Source organism: Aquarana catesbeiana, linkage group LG12 (genome assembly GCF_042186555.1).
Source record: "Aquarana catesbeiana isolate 2022-GZ linkage group LG12, ASM4218655v1, whole genome shotgun sequence".
Classification (NCBI taxonomy): Eukaryota; Metazoa; Chordata; class Amphibia; order Anura; family Ranidae; genus Aquarana; species Aquarana catesbeiana.
This window is the reverse complement of record NC_133335.1, coordinates 47,284,478-47,299,481: the sequence shown is the minus strand read 5'-3', so window position 1 is coordinate 47,299,481 and position 15,004 is coordinate 47,284,478. Positions and strand designations below refer to the sequence as shown.

Genomic DNA, 15,004 nt, shown 5'->3' with positions numbered 1-15,004 from the left:
AAAAATGAACTTAAATGATTTTAGCAAATGGCTGCAATATAACAGAGTGAAAAATTTGGGGGGTTCTGAATACTTTCCGTCCCCACTGTGTGTATATATATACACACACACACACACATATATATATATATTTGAGTACACCCCTCACATTATTTTAAATATTTTATTATCTTTTCATGTGACAACACTGAGGAAATGACACTTTGCTACAATGTAAAGTAGTGAGTGTACAGCTTGTATAACAGTGTAAATTTGCTGTCCCCTCAAAATAACTCAACACACAGCCAATAATGTCTAAACTGCTGGCAACAAAAGTGAGTACACCCCTAAGTGAAAATGCCCGAATTGGGCCCATTAGCCATTTTCCCTCCCCAGTGTCATGTGACTCAGTGTTACAAGGACGCAGGTGTGTTTTAAATTTTGGTGTTATCGCTCTCACTCTCATGCTGGTCACTGGAAGTTCAACATGGCAAAGAACTCCTCTGAGGATCTGAAAAAAAGAATTGTTGCTCTACATAAATATGGCCTAGGCTATAAGATTGCCAAGACCCTAAATCTGAGCTGCAGCACTTTGGCCAAGACCATACAGCGGTTTAACAGGACAGGTTCCACTCAGAACAGGCCTCGCCGTGGTTGCCCAAAGAAGTTGAGTGTGTGTGCTTAGCGTCATATGCAGAGGTTGTCTTTGGGAAATAGACGTATGAGTGCTGCCAGCATTGCTGCAGAGGTTGAAGGGTCAGCCTGTCAGTGCTCAGACCATATGCCACACACGGCATCAAATTGATCTGCATGGCTGTTGTCCCAGAAGGAAGCCTCTTCTAAAGATGATGCACAAGAGCCTGTAAACAGTTTGCTGAAGACAAGCAGATTAAGGACATGGATTACTGGAACCATGTCCTGTGGTCTGATGAGACCAAGATAAACTTATTTGGTTCAGATGGTGTCAAGCGTATGTGGCGGTAAGCAGGTGAGGAGTACAAAGAAAGTGTATGGGAGTGTCATGGCCTGGGGCTGCATGAGTGCTGCTGGCACTGGGGAGCTACAGTTCATTGAGGCAACCATGAATGCCAACATGTACTGTGACATACTGAAGCAGGGCGTGATCCCCTCCCTTTGGAGACTGGGCCGCAGGGAAGTATTCCAACATAACAGCCCCAAACACACCTCCAAGACGACCACTGCCTTGCTAAAGAAGCTGAGGGTAAAGGTGATGGACTGGCCAAGCATGTCTCCAGACCTAAACCCTATTGAGCATCTGTGGGGCATCCTCAAACTGAAGGTGGAGGAGTGCGAGGTCTCTAACATCCACCAGCTATGTGATGTTGCCATGAATGAGTGGAAGAGGACTCCAGTGGCAACCTATGAAGCTCTGGTGAACTCCATGCCCAAGAGGTTTACGGCAGTGCTGGAAAATATTGGTGGCCACACAATATTGACACTTTGGGCCCAATTTGGACATTTTCACTTAGGGGTGTACTCACTTTTGTTGTCAGTGGTTTAGACATTAATGGCTGTGTGTTGAGTTATTTTGAGGGGACAGCAAATTTACACTGTTATTCAAGCTGTACACTCACTACTTTACATTGTAGCAAAGTGTCATTTCTTCAGTGTTGTCACATGAAAAGATATAATAAAGTAGTTACAAAAATGTGAAGGGTGTATTCTCTTTTGTAAGATAGTATGTATGTAGTATTTTGTAAGTTTGTCCAAATGAAGGGTCTTTTAATTTTTATCATAGGTGTATTTTAAATGATAGAGACAGAATATCAACCAAGAGTCCAAAACACAATACAAATGGCTCCCACAGACTGGCTACAGTATGTGCTCATTGGATACACAGATTAGTCCTGTTAATTTAAGAAGGTGCTCCTAATGACAACCCTTTGTGTATAAAAGACCTGTCCACAGAATATTTTTTCCATTCAAACCTCACCATTCTGGGCAAGACCAAAGGGGGCTGTCAAAGGACATCAGGTACAAGATTGTAGACCTGCACAAGGCTGGAATGGTCTAGAAGCAAGAAGCTTAGTGAGACGGAGACAACTGTTGGCGTGAATGTTTGCAAATGTGCATTAATACAAAATAACAATCAATCACCCTCGGTCTGTAGCGCCATGCAAGATTTCACCTCATGAGGTAAGGATGATCATGAGAAAAGTAAGGGATCAGCCCAGAACTACACGGGAGGAGCTTTTGAATGATCTCAATTAGTAATTAGACTCAAGCTCCTGCAAGGTTTTGCCTGTAATGCGGCCTCTGGGCGCTGGACCCTGGGAAGTGGAATCTTGGACACCACAGCGGTAAGGCATTCCAGCAGGGTGCTGTACAGGCCCAAGGGAGTGGACCCTAAACATGAAAAGGGTACCCAGTCCTTTGAAGGTCCTCAAGTGAGAGGAACCCACTGTGAAGGGTAAAGATTGGGCTCTTAGTTTCTAAGCTGCCCTGCGCCTGGACGGTTAAGTGAAACCACTTTACTTATTATTGTGGGGTGTCCCAGTGATTGTAACAATCAACCAAGCTAGCTATAGGCTAGACTCCTGTGTGCTGTGACCAGACAGAGTTTTGGGCTAGCTGTGGGTGTTTGCAAAGTGTACTTTTTTTTTTTTTTTTCTCGTGTCTGGCTGTTTTTTTACCTGTATGATGGCGCGCCATTTCGCCTTGGTTCACCAGGGTGCATGTGCGTTCACAAGAGTGCCGTTATGCTTAGCAGTTTGGCACCATGGCGCATATGGCTTCACCGCACATGAGCAGTAGCCTTTTATCTTTGGCGCACGAGGAATTGTCATACGCGAATACGGCCACGTGGGTGCGCATGCACAGAACGTTCCGGTGCACACCCAGCATATTTCAGCTGGGTAGACCAAGCATGCAGTGCTTCCTGAAGGCAGCTGTAGGACAGAGCAGGCTCTGAACAGACACTTGCACCTGTTCATTTTATCCATACCCGGGTCACGTGATTCATCAAGTGACGCTTGGCAGGCTAAAGGTGCTTAGCAGGATTATTACATAGGGGCTTGGCGAACCCTATTAAAGGGTCTCCCTTCTGAGATGTTTTAATACTACACCCAAGTGCTCCTTTTGTGGCTGGTAAATGTCTTCAAAAAAGGAGCGGGACTAACACTACAGGGAAGGGCACACCGATGTCCTGATGAACCTAGTCGTAACCCTAGTGTTGTATCCGCTGAAAGGCCAGAGGCTTCCAAGCAATCTGAGCCGCTGCACCTATCTGGTACTGTGCCTATAGTCAATGCCGCTGCTTCTCCCTTTATCACCAAGGATGAACTGTCCTCGGCCCTAGCCGGGTTAGAGCACAGGATTGCTGGCATGATTGCCTCCATCCCACAGGGTGGCAGGGAAGCGTGACAGATCCCCCTTCCCGGAGCCTCCTAGTCTGGAGCAGGAATGGGTTGAGGATGGGGAAGAGATTAAAGCTTGGGACTCTGTGGAGGGCCCGGCAGATGAGTCTGCTTCCGAGCAATCTGGACAAGATATCCAGTTGATGTCTGCCTCTCGGTCGCAGAGGCTTTTGATCCCGACTCTGACTGAAGTGGTTCTTTCTGCCTTAAAGTTGCTTCTTGCAGAGGTGACTGAGCCCCCCCGGTCCTCTTTGGGATCCCTGAGGCCTCTTCAGGCCGTACAGGCTTTCCCCCTACACCCAATGTTGGAACAGGTGGTGTATGCTGATTGGGAACATCCTGACGGGATTTTTGTTCCTACTAAGTGGTTCTCCCTTTTTATATCCCATGGATAAAAAGTTTTGTTAAAAAATGGAGCATGCCAGCAGCAGATGTAGCAGTCTCTTCCTTTAAACAAGAGCTTAACTTGTCCAGGTGATAACGCACAGGGCTTGAAAGACCCTGTTGACAAAAAATTGGAGTAATTATTAAAGGCTTCCTTTTTATTTGGCCAATTCAGCTATTCAGCCTGCTGTTGCAGCAATTGGTATCTGCCAGTCCGTAAAGGATCAGGTCAAACGGCCTGATAGGCCTAACCAGGATGATGATCTGCCTGAAAGTAAGAGACCTTTCTGGATCGCTGTGTTTTGCTATTGACGCCTTAAAGGATTTAATACAGCAGGTTTCTCATTTGTCTCTCTCGTCTACCTATGCGCAAACTCTTGTGGCTTAAGAACTGGTCAGCCGAGCTTCCTTGTAAAAAGTTATTGGCAGGTTTCCCTTTTCATGGGGAACGTTTGTTTGGTGATCATTTGGACAAATATAGCCAAAAGCTTTCCGGAGGGAAGAGTTCTCTACTTCCTGTGAAGAAAAGCACCAGACGTCCCGCGTTTAAATCTCGGACTGCTTTCTCAAATGTCAAGGTGGTTCCGCCGCCAACAGGGCACTAGGGCCAGGGGGACGCCCTGGGTCCAAGATTCTTCTAAACCCAGCACCAAGCCCTCCTTTTTGAGGGGATGACCCCACTCCATTGAGTGGGGGGGAAGGCTGCTGCACTTTTGTGGACATTTGGAGAACAATAATTCAGGACGAATGGGTCACCTCAATTATATATTGCGGTTCAGGCATTGCTTCAGGCACTACATAATCTAGTGCATCAAGGAGTGATTGTAAGGATTCCAGTATCCGAAAGGGGCACAGGGTTTTACTCAAACCTGTTTACGGTTCACAAACCAAACTGGGACATATGGCCCATTTTGGACCTAAGATCCCTGAAACAAGTATCTACTGATCCAGTCCTTTTTGGATGGAGTCTGTCCACTCCAGTAGTAGCCTTACTCCAGAGGGGAAACTTTCTAGCCTCCATCAAAATAAAGGACGCGTATTAACACATACCTATCTTTCAGCCTCAGCCTTCAGCGGTTCCTACGTTTTGCAGTAGAGGAACATCATCTTCAGTTTGTGGCTCTACCCTTTGCGCTGGCTACAGCTCCCCGGGTTTTCACAAAGGTCCTAGCACCAGTACTGGGTCTTTTAAGGGCCCAAGGGATCCTAGTGCTCTGGTATCTGGGTGACCTCCTGCTCAGAGATCACTCATTACAGGCTCTAGAACAGAGCATAATATGCACAGTGCGGTATTTGAAAAGCTTAAGCTGGATCATAAATAACGAAAGGTCGGCCTTGAAACCAGCTCAAAGTCTAAAGTATTTAGGTCTGATCCTACATACGGTTCAAGCAGGAGTATTTTTTTCCACCTGTAAGGATCTGTGCCCTCAAGGTTCAGGTGCATTAGATAAGGGGCACAAGACAACCCTCAATTCGGCTCTGTATGAGTCTCCTAGGGAGGATGGTGTACTCCTTCAAGGCAGTGCCCTATGCCCAGTTCCATTCCAGGCATTTACAGCTAGACCTCTTGTTGGCCTGAAGAGGAAAAGCACTGGATTATCCAATGTGCTCATCTCCTCGGGCACACTTAAAGCGGAGTTCCACCCAAAAATGGAACTCCCACTTTTGGGAATCCTCCCCCCCCCCTCCGGTGTCACATTTGGCACCTTTTCCTCAGAAATACGTGATTTGGAGAATTTTCTTTTTTTTTTCTACAGTCAGCTGTGGAAATCAAATTGGCTTTAAGTACAATCAGAGGTCAAGTTTCGGCCCAATCAGTATTCTTTAAAAGGCCTTTAGCCTCCCATTCACTGGTCAGAACCATTTAAACAGGGGGCAACTCGCTTGCTTCCCCCCATTAGGTCACCTATGTGTCTTTGGGACTTGAACTTGGTGCCGTCTGTGTTACAGAAACAACCATTTGAACCTATCAAGGAAAGTCATGCAGGGAACCGTGGTTGATCCTTCACCACGACAGGGTTGTGTTACGACCTGTTCCATCATTTTTGCCAAAAGTGGTGTCAGCCTTTCATTTAAATCAGGACATTATTTTGCACTTTTTTTTTTTTCCCCTCTGTCTCATTCGGCGGAAGAGAGACGACTGCACTCCTTGGACGTTGTCTGGGCAGTCAAGGTTTGTCTAGATCTACGGAGATCCGAGGATCAGACTACTTTTTTGTTTTACTAAAAGAATCCAAGAAGGGGCAGGCAGCTTCCAAGGCTTCCATTGCCAATTGTGTCTGTCAATTGATCATGCAGGCCTACGGTCTGAAACATAAAGATTCTCCCTTTAGGGCGAGAGCTCGTTCTACCAGGGGTGTAGGAACCTCCTGGGCTTTTTGCCATCAGGCATCTGTGGCTCAGATTTGTAAGGCTGCTACCTGGTCTTTAGTGCATACGTTCACAAACTTTTATCAAGTGGCTGTTCAAGCATCCGAGGATTATGCTTTTGGACACAGTGTACTGCGGGCTGCCGTATAAGTTCTGATGGCTATTGTTTGGCGGGGTGTCTCCTTCCCCCCAAGGCTATTGCTCTGGGTCATCCCAGTAGGTCATGAATATTAGCCTGACTGTGTCCCATGATGTACTCAAAGAAAAGGATTTTACAGGCAAGTATGAGGAAAAAAATCCTATTTTTTTTGGTTGATATTCTGTTTATTTAAAATACACCTATGATAAAAATTTATAGACCCTTCATTTCTTTATGTATATACATATATATTTTACCCATTATACACAGCGGGTTGAATGGAAAAAAACTGACCGCTCAGTCGGAGCCGTTGCACCAACAATCCGATGTTAGTACAACGATCTCCCCTGTTGAGCTATTTTAGTCTAACGGGGAGACAGCCCCCCCCAGCCAGAACAACCCCAGTCAGTGCTCTGCCATTGGTTTATTGAACCATTTGGTCTGTGTGTACTAGGCTTAACGCCTGAAGTCAAGCCCACCCATCTGATGTTTCTTTCCCCAGCCAGAGCGCTCTTATTAGCAATAGAATGATGGAGCGAAGTATAAGAGGTGGGGCACAACTCAGAAGTCAGGTTAAAAATAAATGAATATAACATTAGAGAGGCACGGAGAAGAGACTTAGCTATAGCAGGCATGTTTTGGTGTGGGCTGTTGAACTGAAAGTTTTAATGAAAAATTGACATGCCCTTTAATTCAGTGTTCATATTTCACTATATACAGCATTTCCCACCCCACCAATTCAATTGTGCCTTGCTGTTAATGTTTACACTTTTTACTATTTTATTCTTACTATTTTTTGGTTTTGCACAGAGACTAATAGGTATAATACTGTTTAGAAAAATACCCACTGCATGGCGAGAAAGTTAAGTCCTAATTGGTGAAGTAATAAAGGAAATGGTCTAACCATTTAGAGCCCTTGCACACTGGGGCGGGGGGCGGCGTCGGCGGTAAAACGCCGCTATTATTAGCGTCGTTTTACCGTCGGTATGCGGCCGCTAGCGGGACGGTTTTACCCCCCGCTAGAGGCCGAGAAAGGGTTAAATACCACCGCAAAGCGCCTCTGCAGAGGCGCATTGCCGGCGGTATAGCCGCGCCGTCCCATTGATTTCAATGGGCAGGAGCGGTAAAGGAGCGGTGTACACACCGCTCCTTCACCGCTCCGAAGATGCTGCTGGCAGGACTTTTTTTACCGTCCTGCCAGCGCATCGCTCCAGTGTGCAAGCCCTCGGGGCTTTCACACTGGGATGACAGCAGCGGCACTTTCAGGGCGGTTTGCAGGCGCTATTATTAGCGCAATAGCGCCTGCAAACCGCCCCAGTGTGCAAGGGCTCTTATGGAAAGAATTGCTGCATAGCACCTGGGTCTAGGCTGTTTTTAAAAGTTCCTTGGAACTTGACTTTTGGCATAGTACAGCATACTATTTTTGAACGGATAATGGTTAAATTACTCAGCTTCATATTTGTTACGCAATAAGCTTTAAGATTTTGCTCGGCATGAATAAATGTCATGTAGGGAGTGCTTTTTTTCACTCCTTTAAAGTGAGCCTGCCCGAGAACTAGAGAGCAGCCATTTGCTGTTTTTATTTTTTTTTTTTAACTTGCTACTTTCTCTGTCCTATCATTTTAGCTGCTTGTGAATCATGGTTGGCATGCTTTTTCTCATGGAGTCCTAAAGCCGTAGGATGACGACCATCAAATTATTATTATTAGAGAGGAAAAAAATTCAGTTTTTTAATGAAGCATTTAGTAAAATCCACATTTTATAAAACTAAAAACTAGGCAGTTTGTGTGATAGTAAAATTAAGTTTAGCTAATTTGCATAATTCGTAAACAAATTAAGTCTTGCATTGTGAAATGTGTGTAAATGGTTTTATGTAAGCATTTAGGTATTCCAACAGCTATTCTTTACAATTACAAACATACAGTATACCCAGCAGATTCAGCGCTCACTGGAAAAATCAGACCCACATGTCTGTAAATGCTTGTGTTACAGCCTCTCCTCCATGGATTCTCCAGATACTCGCAGGTGGCTGGGACCCTGTAAAGCATTACACCATTGATCAGCAGATCATGGGTGTAATGCAGAGCTCTTGCAGACTCCTGTGTAAGCTGTTTGGCACATTGGAAGGCCAATCAGTTGCATACTGACAGGAAGCATCAAGCTGTGGTAGTTCATTGAGAACTACAAGCCAACAGCCACAAAGGCTGCCGGACTTTGTAGTTTTCCATTCACGGAACTCTGTGAATGAGTAACGTGGCCACGGTGGAGCCCCACATGGCCACGTTCTCTGTAGAGAATGGCAGAGCACCAGAGAAGATGAACGCCTGTCACATTGGGGAAGTTTTGGGACCCCTTGATTACGAGTGTAACATGTTACAAAAGGTGAACTTCTCCCTTAAAGTAATTGTAAACCCTCATCTTTTAAAACAACCCACTCAGTTTAAATTAGGAATGAAAGGCAAAACCTATTTTGAATAGATATAAAAAAAGGGATTACATGCTCCGTTCTCATCTGCATAAGAGCTGAGGAGGAGAAACCGCATGGCACTGATCTTCCCTGTGAAAGGCTTTGCAGCGGGTGGGGGGCATGTCAGGACAAGTCTGGTCATTGGAGGGGAACAGGCTGAGTTTCCAGCACAGCTAGAGAACTGACCACGCTGTGTTTTGCTGCTTAGTGTGGTCAATTTTTAATAAGAAAGCAAAGAGACTGGTAGGAACACCAGGGTTTTCACACAAAGGAATCAATACAGGGAACAGCAGACTTTTTCATACGGGTACATGGTACATAGCAAGAATATGACATGTTGCATTTACTTATTTTTAAAACAAATTTAAAAACCAATACAAACACCAGCTGCAGCATGCCTGATGCAGTTTGTTTGACTTCTTCATCAAGGCACATTATGTTGGTTAAAGATGCTAGAGCTGGTGTTTTTGTAATTTTTTTTTTTATTTAAAGTGAATCGGAGCAGTTCTTCCATCTTGGATGTGACCAAAGAGCTAGGACAAGGGGGAAAACTGCACAGAACAGTGGCTGTTGCTGGTGATTACCCGGAGAGCCAATGATGGGGAGGCTGCAACACCAAGCATTTGTAGACTTTCAAAAATGAGGTTCTGAGGTTTCCAGCGAGTGCTGAACCTGATGGGTATATCTTTGTAATTGAAAGAGTTGTTGTTGCAATACTATTAGGGTCTATACACATGGACCATTATATGCATTTTGTTATGCCCAGTGTAAATTTTCCCAATGCTCTCCTGCACCTGGGAAGCAGCATGTGCTATATACAGCCTGCTATAGAAGTGCATAGCTGTATGCAGACATTCACTCATAAACACTGATGCTTCTTTGTATGGGTATTTGCCTGTGCATGCGCATCCAGGGGTATTTCCTGAACATGGAAGTTTCCCTCATTATGGGTAGGCTAAGACGGCATGTGCAGCTCCCCAGGCATGGGAAAGCCCTGGGAAATTTACACGAGGCATAAAAAAATGCCTGTAACTGTCTTTGTGCATGAGTTTTTGGTAAGCTATGAGTGGCGGATGGATTTAAAAATCTATATCTGCAGTGTTGATATTCATGAATTCATCTTGGCATTGCTTCAGTGAACAAACGGGCTTACAGTACCTTTGGCAGAGTAGCGATCGAAAAGTGCATTAACAATTCTTCTGTAATTTTTACTTTAGTTTTTTTTTTTTTTTTTTTTTGTTTAACCAAGTATAATCGGGTTCAAAGCTTGACTTGAGGGAGCCTGTCAAACCTGGGCAATTTAAACTGGGCACATGATCTAATTGTACACAAGTAGATAACGAAAGCCATGTGTCAAAATAAGGTCTGCAGATATGTTCAGCTAACACGGATTTTTATCCACATTGCAGAGGCTGAAGGATCTGAAGCAGCGAGAGTTTGCCCGCAATGTTTCTTCGCGGTCACGGAAGGATGAGCGCAAACAGGAGAAGGCATTACGACGTCTGCTTGAGCTGGCTGAGCAGAGGAAACAAGCAGAAAGGTAAAGTCTTTAAAACCAAAGGATTGGTCATTTTTTTGGGTTGCTCAGTAATATGCTCTGTGTATGTTAAATGCCAGGGTTTACCTTTTTTTAATACTTAAAGTAATATTAATGGTTCCGTTTTTAAATAACAAACCCGTTATACTTGCCTGCTCTGTGAAATGGTTTTGCACAGAACAGCCCTGATCCGCTTTTGGGTCCTCCCCCTTGACCAGTGCCCCCGATGGCAAGCCTCTTCCTGGGGGGGGCGCAGTGGTGCTTGCTCCTTCCTGAGCCCGCTCTATGCCTCCATAAGGCCGGCCCAACTCCCCGCTTTCTCCTCAATGGCTCCTGCTGCTGTCTTAGCCAATGAGGAGAGAGAGACCTGAGACATCAAAGGCTCCTGTGCACATCACTGGATTGAGAGGGGGCTCAAGTGAGTATTAGGGGGAACTGGGGAAGGGGGGGGGGGGGAAGCAGCACACAGGTTTTTTACCTTTGAGCATAGAATGCATGAAGGTAAAAAAAAATCCTTCAGCCTTTGCAACTACTAAAAGAAATCTATACTGAACTTTAGACTTGAGATTTTGGTCTGTGCACCAGTGTTTTTAAGTGCTGTGTAAACACCATCAACCTGAAAAGGTGAACAGTGGTAACTGAGCAGCCCAGGTGACTGCTTTTGCACCTAAGATTGGCCGGATTGGTCTGCGTAGTATGTACAGTGTCCATAAAAAATTTAATCTTTAGGATATTTTATTCAAACTGACAATCCTTTTTTTTTTTTTTTTTTTTTTTTTTTTTTTTTTAATAGTACAAGTTTGATGTAAAAGCCTTTTGTAGGTCCAGCATCTTTAATCTTATATGTAGTAGTCTTGCCAGTTTTGCGTTTCTATGAATTGGTAATTTATTTATTTATTTTTCCTAGTAGTGCTCCAGGGAGTGGCCCTAGGTTTAAAGCCATCACAGTTGCAGCGGATGAAGAAGGCACAGAAGATGAAGATATGCCAAGTTCAGCTGGCCAAGATAGCCCAAAACACATTCAGGAAGAAAAAACACTCCAGACGTTCTCTGCCCCAACTCAACCAACAGCTACAACAGGAGTTACTTTTGGTTTTAAAAGTCCAGCTAGTGCCTCGCTACTCCAGAAGGTGGGCTTCTCTTTTTCCTTTGCCAAGAAAACTCCATTGAAGCTGGAGTCGGCAGCTGTCTTTAAGGACCACGGTGAGGAAGTGGGAGTAATCGAGGAAGAGAAGGAAGAAGACAAAACCTCTACTGAGATTTTAAGCATGGTAAAAAGTCCAGTGGAAGCAGAGTGCAGCAAAGAAAGTGAAATCAAAGTGGAGGAAGAGGAAGGTCAGGGAGATGATGGCTGCTCTCTCGCTAGCACCTTATCCAAACTTAAAAAGATGAAACGAGAGGAAAGATGTGCTCAAGCAGGGGAGCCAGAGTATTATCACTACATGCCACCTGCTCATTGCAAGGTGAAGCCCAACTTTCAGTTTCTACTTTTCATGAGGTCTACAGAGCAAACACAGATTGAGTGCGAACCTTCAAAAGAAGAGAAGAAACAGGCTGCTCCGAGCAAGGCCAAGCCTTCAAAACAGACAGAAAGTAAAGGGGAGAAGAGCATAGTTGGTGATGGAAAGGCAACTCAGGCAGCAGAAAGCATTGCTTCTCCAAGTTTACCTAAGGCAGAGAAGAAAGAGACTGATGAAGGCAAAGAAAAGCCTAACGCCAATTTAAATGAAGACCCTCCTAAGAAATCCCCAACGCCTGCGAAAGAACAGCCAGAGCATCCAAAACACCCAACTGGTCCTTTTTTTCCAGTTTTAAGCAAAGATGAGAGCACAACCCTGCAGTGGCCCACTGAGCTCCTCATATTCACCCAAGCAGAGCCTTCAATCTCCTACAGCTGTAACCCTTTATACTTTGACTTCAAGCTTTCCCGGAACAAAGATGGCAAAGGAAAGCTGGCTGGCAAGACGAAAGACAGCCCAGGCACTAGCAAAGATGGCCTACCTCCCACTGAAGCAAATAAAGAACACCTTATCGCAGTAAAGAAGGAAGGCATCACTCTGGCACTTACATGTGGTACTCAGTCAAAGGCTTCCTCAGCACCTCTTGGTGATCTAAAACCTGAATCCATTGAAGAAGAGAACAAAGAATCAACAGGGAAGTCTCATAAGCATAAAAAGAAAAAAAAGCACAAGAAAAGCAGCAAACGCAAGCGGAAACACAAAGAAGGAGATGAGGGGTCAGAGCAGAAAACGAAGAAGAGGAAGAAACATAAGCACAAGAAGTCAAAGGGTTCCTCCAAAACAGTGTTAAAGGTAGAGTCTGAGCCTAGTCCATCTCCTGCCTTGAAAAGCCACACTAAAGAGTTAGGCATGCAAAAGTCTGGAAATAAAGAGGACAGTACTGGGAGCGTCACTACAAAAAAGGACCTTCTTGCTTCCTCCAAAGAGCCTGAAAACAAAAAGTCTAAAACAGAACTTAAACCATCACTCCCACCTCCTGCTACTGTCCCGTCATCTTCATCTCACAGAAATACACCCAACAAGGCAAGAAGCCGACACAGTAGTGGTGAATATGACAGTGAAGATGATGCAGGAAGGAAAAAATCCACCTCTAGATCTAGTGATGAGTATGATTCTACTAGTGACCGCTCCAGAAGTCGATCAAGGTCTGGAAAGAGACGACGGTCCTCCTCATCCAGTTCAGGTGGCTCCACAGATAGAAGTCGATACAGTCACAATCGAAGTTATTCAGACAGTGACTACAGTGATTACAGCAGTGGGTCAAGGCGGCGATCCAAAAGGCGGTCACCGGGTTCAGACTCTGATTCTGTAGCTTCTAAGAGACATTCCACTAGGCATAAATACTCCTCCTCTGACTACAGTCACAGTCGTTCTAGAAGTAGAAGCCGATCAAGAGGAAGTAGGAGCCGAGGCAGAGGGAGGTCTAGCAGTAGTAGCCGAAGTCGAAGTAAGAGGAGAAGTCGCAGCATGACAGGTCACAGTTGGAAGCGTAGTCGCAGTTATAGTAGAGACCGGAGCACAAGCGCTCGCAGTCATTCTGGGAAAGGATCACGTGGGCGAGACAGCGTAGATAGCCGTCTAGGTGGTAGGCGAGACTTTAATCGTTCTAAGATATACCGTTCTCAGTCTCCACATTTTACTCGCTCTGGAAGCCGGAGAGAGGAGAGTCGATCAGAACCAAAAGGAACAAGCAGCTCCAACCAGCCACATAGGAGCACTGAAAAGGACTCTTTCCGATGTTCTCTAACAGCTAAACAGCTGCTTGAGAAAATTCAGTCACGGCGTTTGGAAAAGGCAGCAGGCTCCACAGAGGATGGAACCTCAAAGCCAGGAGCTAAAGTAAAGGATCCACCTCAGGGATATTTTGGCCCCAAGTTACCACCTGCTCTTGGCAATAAAACTGCACAACTGCCTATGATAGGCAAATTGCCAGCAGGATCTAAAGTCACAGGCCTGCAGAAAGTGGAGAACGATTCAGGTGGGATCTCTGTTACTGTAGATGGGGAGAAGGACAAAGACACTAAGCTTTCTTTACAGGTGGACAGTACTCAACCACCGGACAATACTCCACTGCCTGAGCCACCTGCACCAACTGCAGAACATCTGCCAACAGAGGGCACTGTCTTTCAGCCGCCTCCTCCAGAGTTTGCAGAAGGTGCTTTACCACAACCTTTAGGCAATGGTAGTCTTCCCTTTCCACCTATTCATGGAAGGATGATGCCGCCACCACCTGAGGGTGAATTTTTTCCCCCATCAGCATACCCACCTATTGCAATGGATTCAAATGCCCCCCGTCCAGAAGGTGAAGATGAAGAGGAGGGGGTGGAGGAAGAAGAGGACGACGAGGGCTCTCTGGCACCTCTGGAGAGCCAGCCTATCACTTTCACGCCTGAAGAAATGGAGAAGTACAGTAAGCTACAGCAAGCGGCCCAGCAGCATATACAGCAACAGCTTTTGGCCAAGCAGGTCAAAAGTTTCCCAGGAGGGGCAATTCCACAAGCCCTACAGCCTGCAACACCTTCCCTTCAGCCTATTCACATTCAGCAAGCACCACCTCCAGTGTCTGCTGCCTCCATAACCACTATGCAGCATGCCATCCTTCAGCATGCAGCAGCTGCTGCAGCCATCGGCATCCCACCCCACCCACAGTCTTTGGCCCAAGTTCATCACATCCCTCAGCCTCATCTAGGACCTTTCTCACTCTCCCACCTCACCCACTCTCTAATCCCAGCCCACCCAGCTGCTTTCCTAGCTAGCCACCCCATACACATAATCCCAGCTTCTGCCCTCCATCATGCTGGACCTCTCACGCTTCACCATCTACCCCATGCCCTCTACCCAACTCTGTTTGCTCCTCGGCAAGCCTCAGCAGCTACAGCTTTGCATCTGCACCCTCTGCTTCACCCCATCTTTTCAGGCCAGGACCTGCAACACCCTCCTAGTCATGGGACATGAGACAACCTTCATGAACTTGACAACTGTACCAGATTTTGGCACTAAAGAGGGCATTAAAGCTGCAAAGGGTAATGAATGCAGTACAAAGACGTTGTGCCCTATTGGAGGGTGATGACACTTTGGCCTACACTGCTAGTCTGTTCCTTGTTTTAGGTTCCCATATCTTCCATTTTAGTTCAACTTTAAGGAAGGGGGGATTATTCACTTGTGTATACCTTCTAAAGTCACAATTTTTTTATTTTTTTTTTTATTTTCAGTGTAGTTACCAGGAGTCTG

At 45.6% G+C, this 15,004-nt stretch overlaps 1 protein-coding gene across 7 annotated transcripts in view; it reads left to right on the top strand.

Annotated features, from left to right (window-relative positions):
- The window catches only part of LOC141114172 (G patch domain-containing protein 8-like), a 62,228-nt gene extending 47,434 nt beyond the window's left edge, over positions 1-14,794 (top strand). For 6 of the 7 annotated variants that reach the window (XM_073607707.1, XM_073607701.1, XM_073607702.1 and 3 more), the window contains 2 exons: positions 10,126-10,256; positions 11,161-14,794. In XM_073607707.1, coding sequence (XP_073463808.1) covers positions 10,126-10,256; positions 11,161-14,728 — 3,699 coding nt within the window. In that variant the 3' untranslated portion in view covers positions 14,729-14,794. The remainder of the gene's footprint in view (positions 1-10,125; positions 10,257-11,160) is intronic. The other variant, XM_073607706.1, reaches the window with a different exon arrangement.
- Positions 14,795-15,004: the final 210 nt, after the last annotated feature.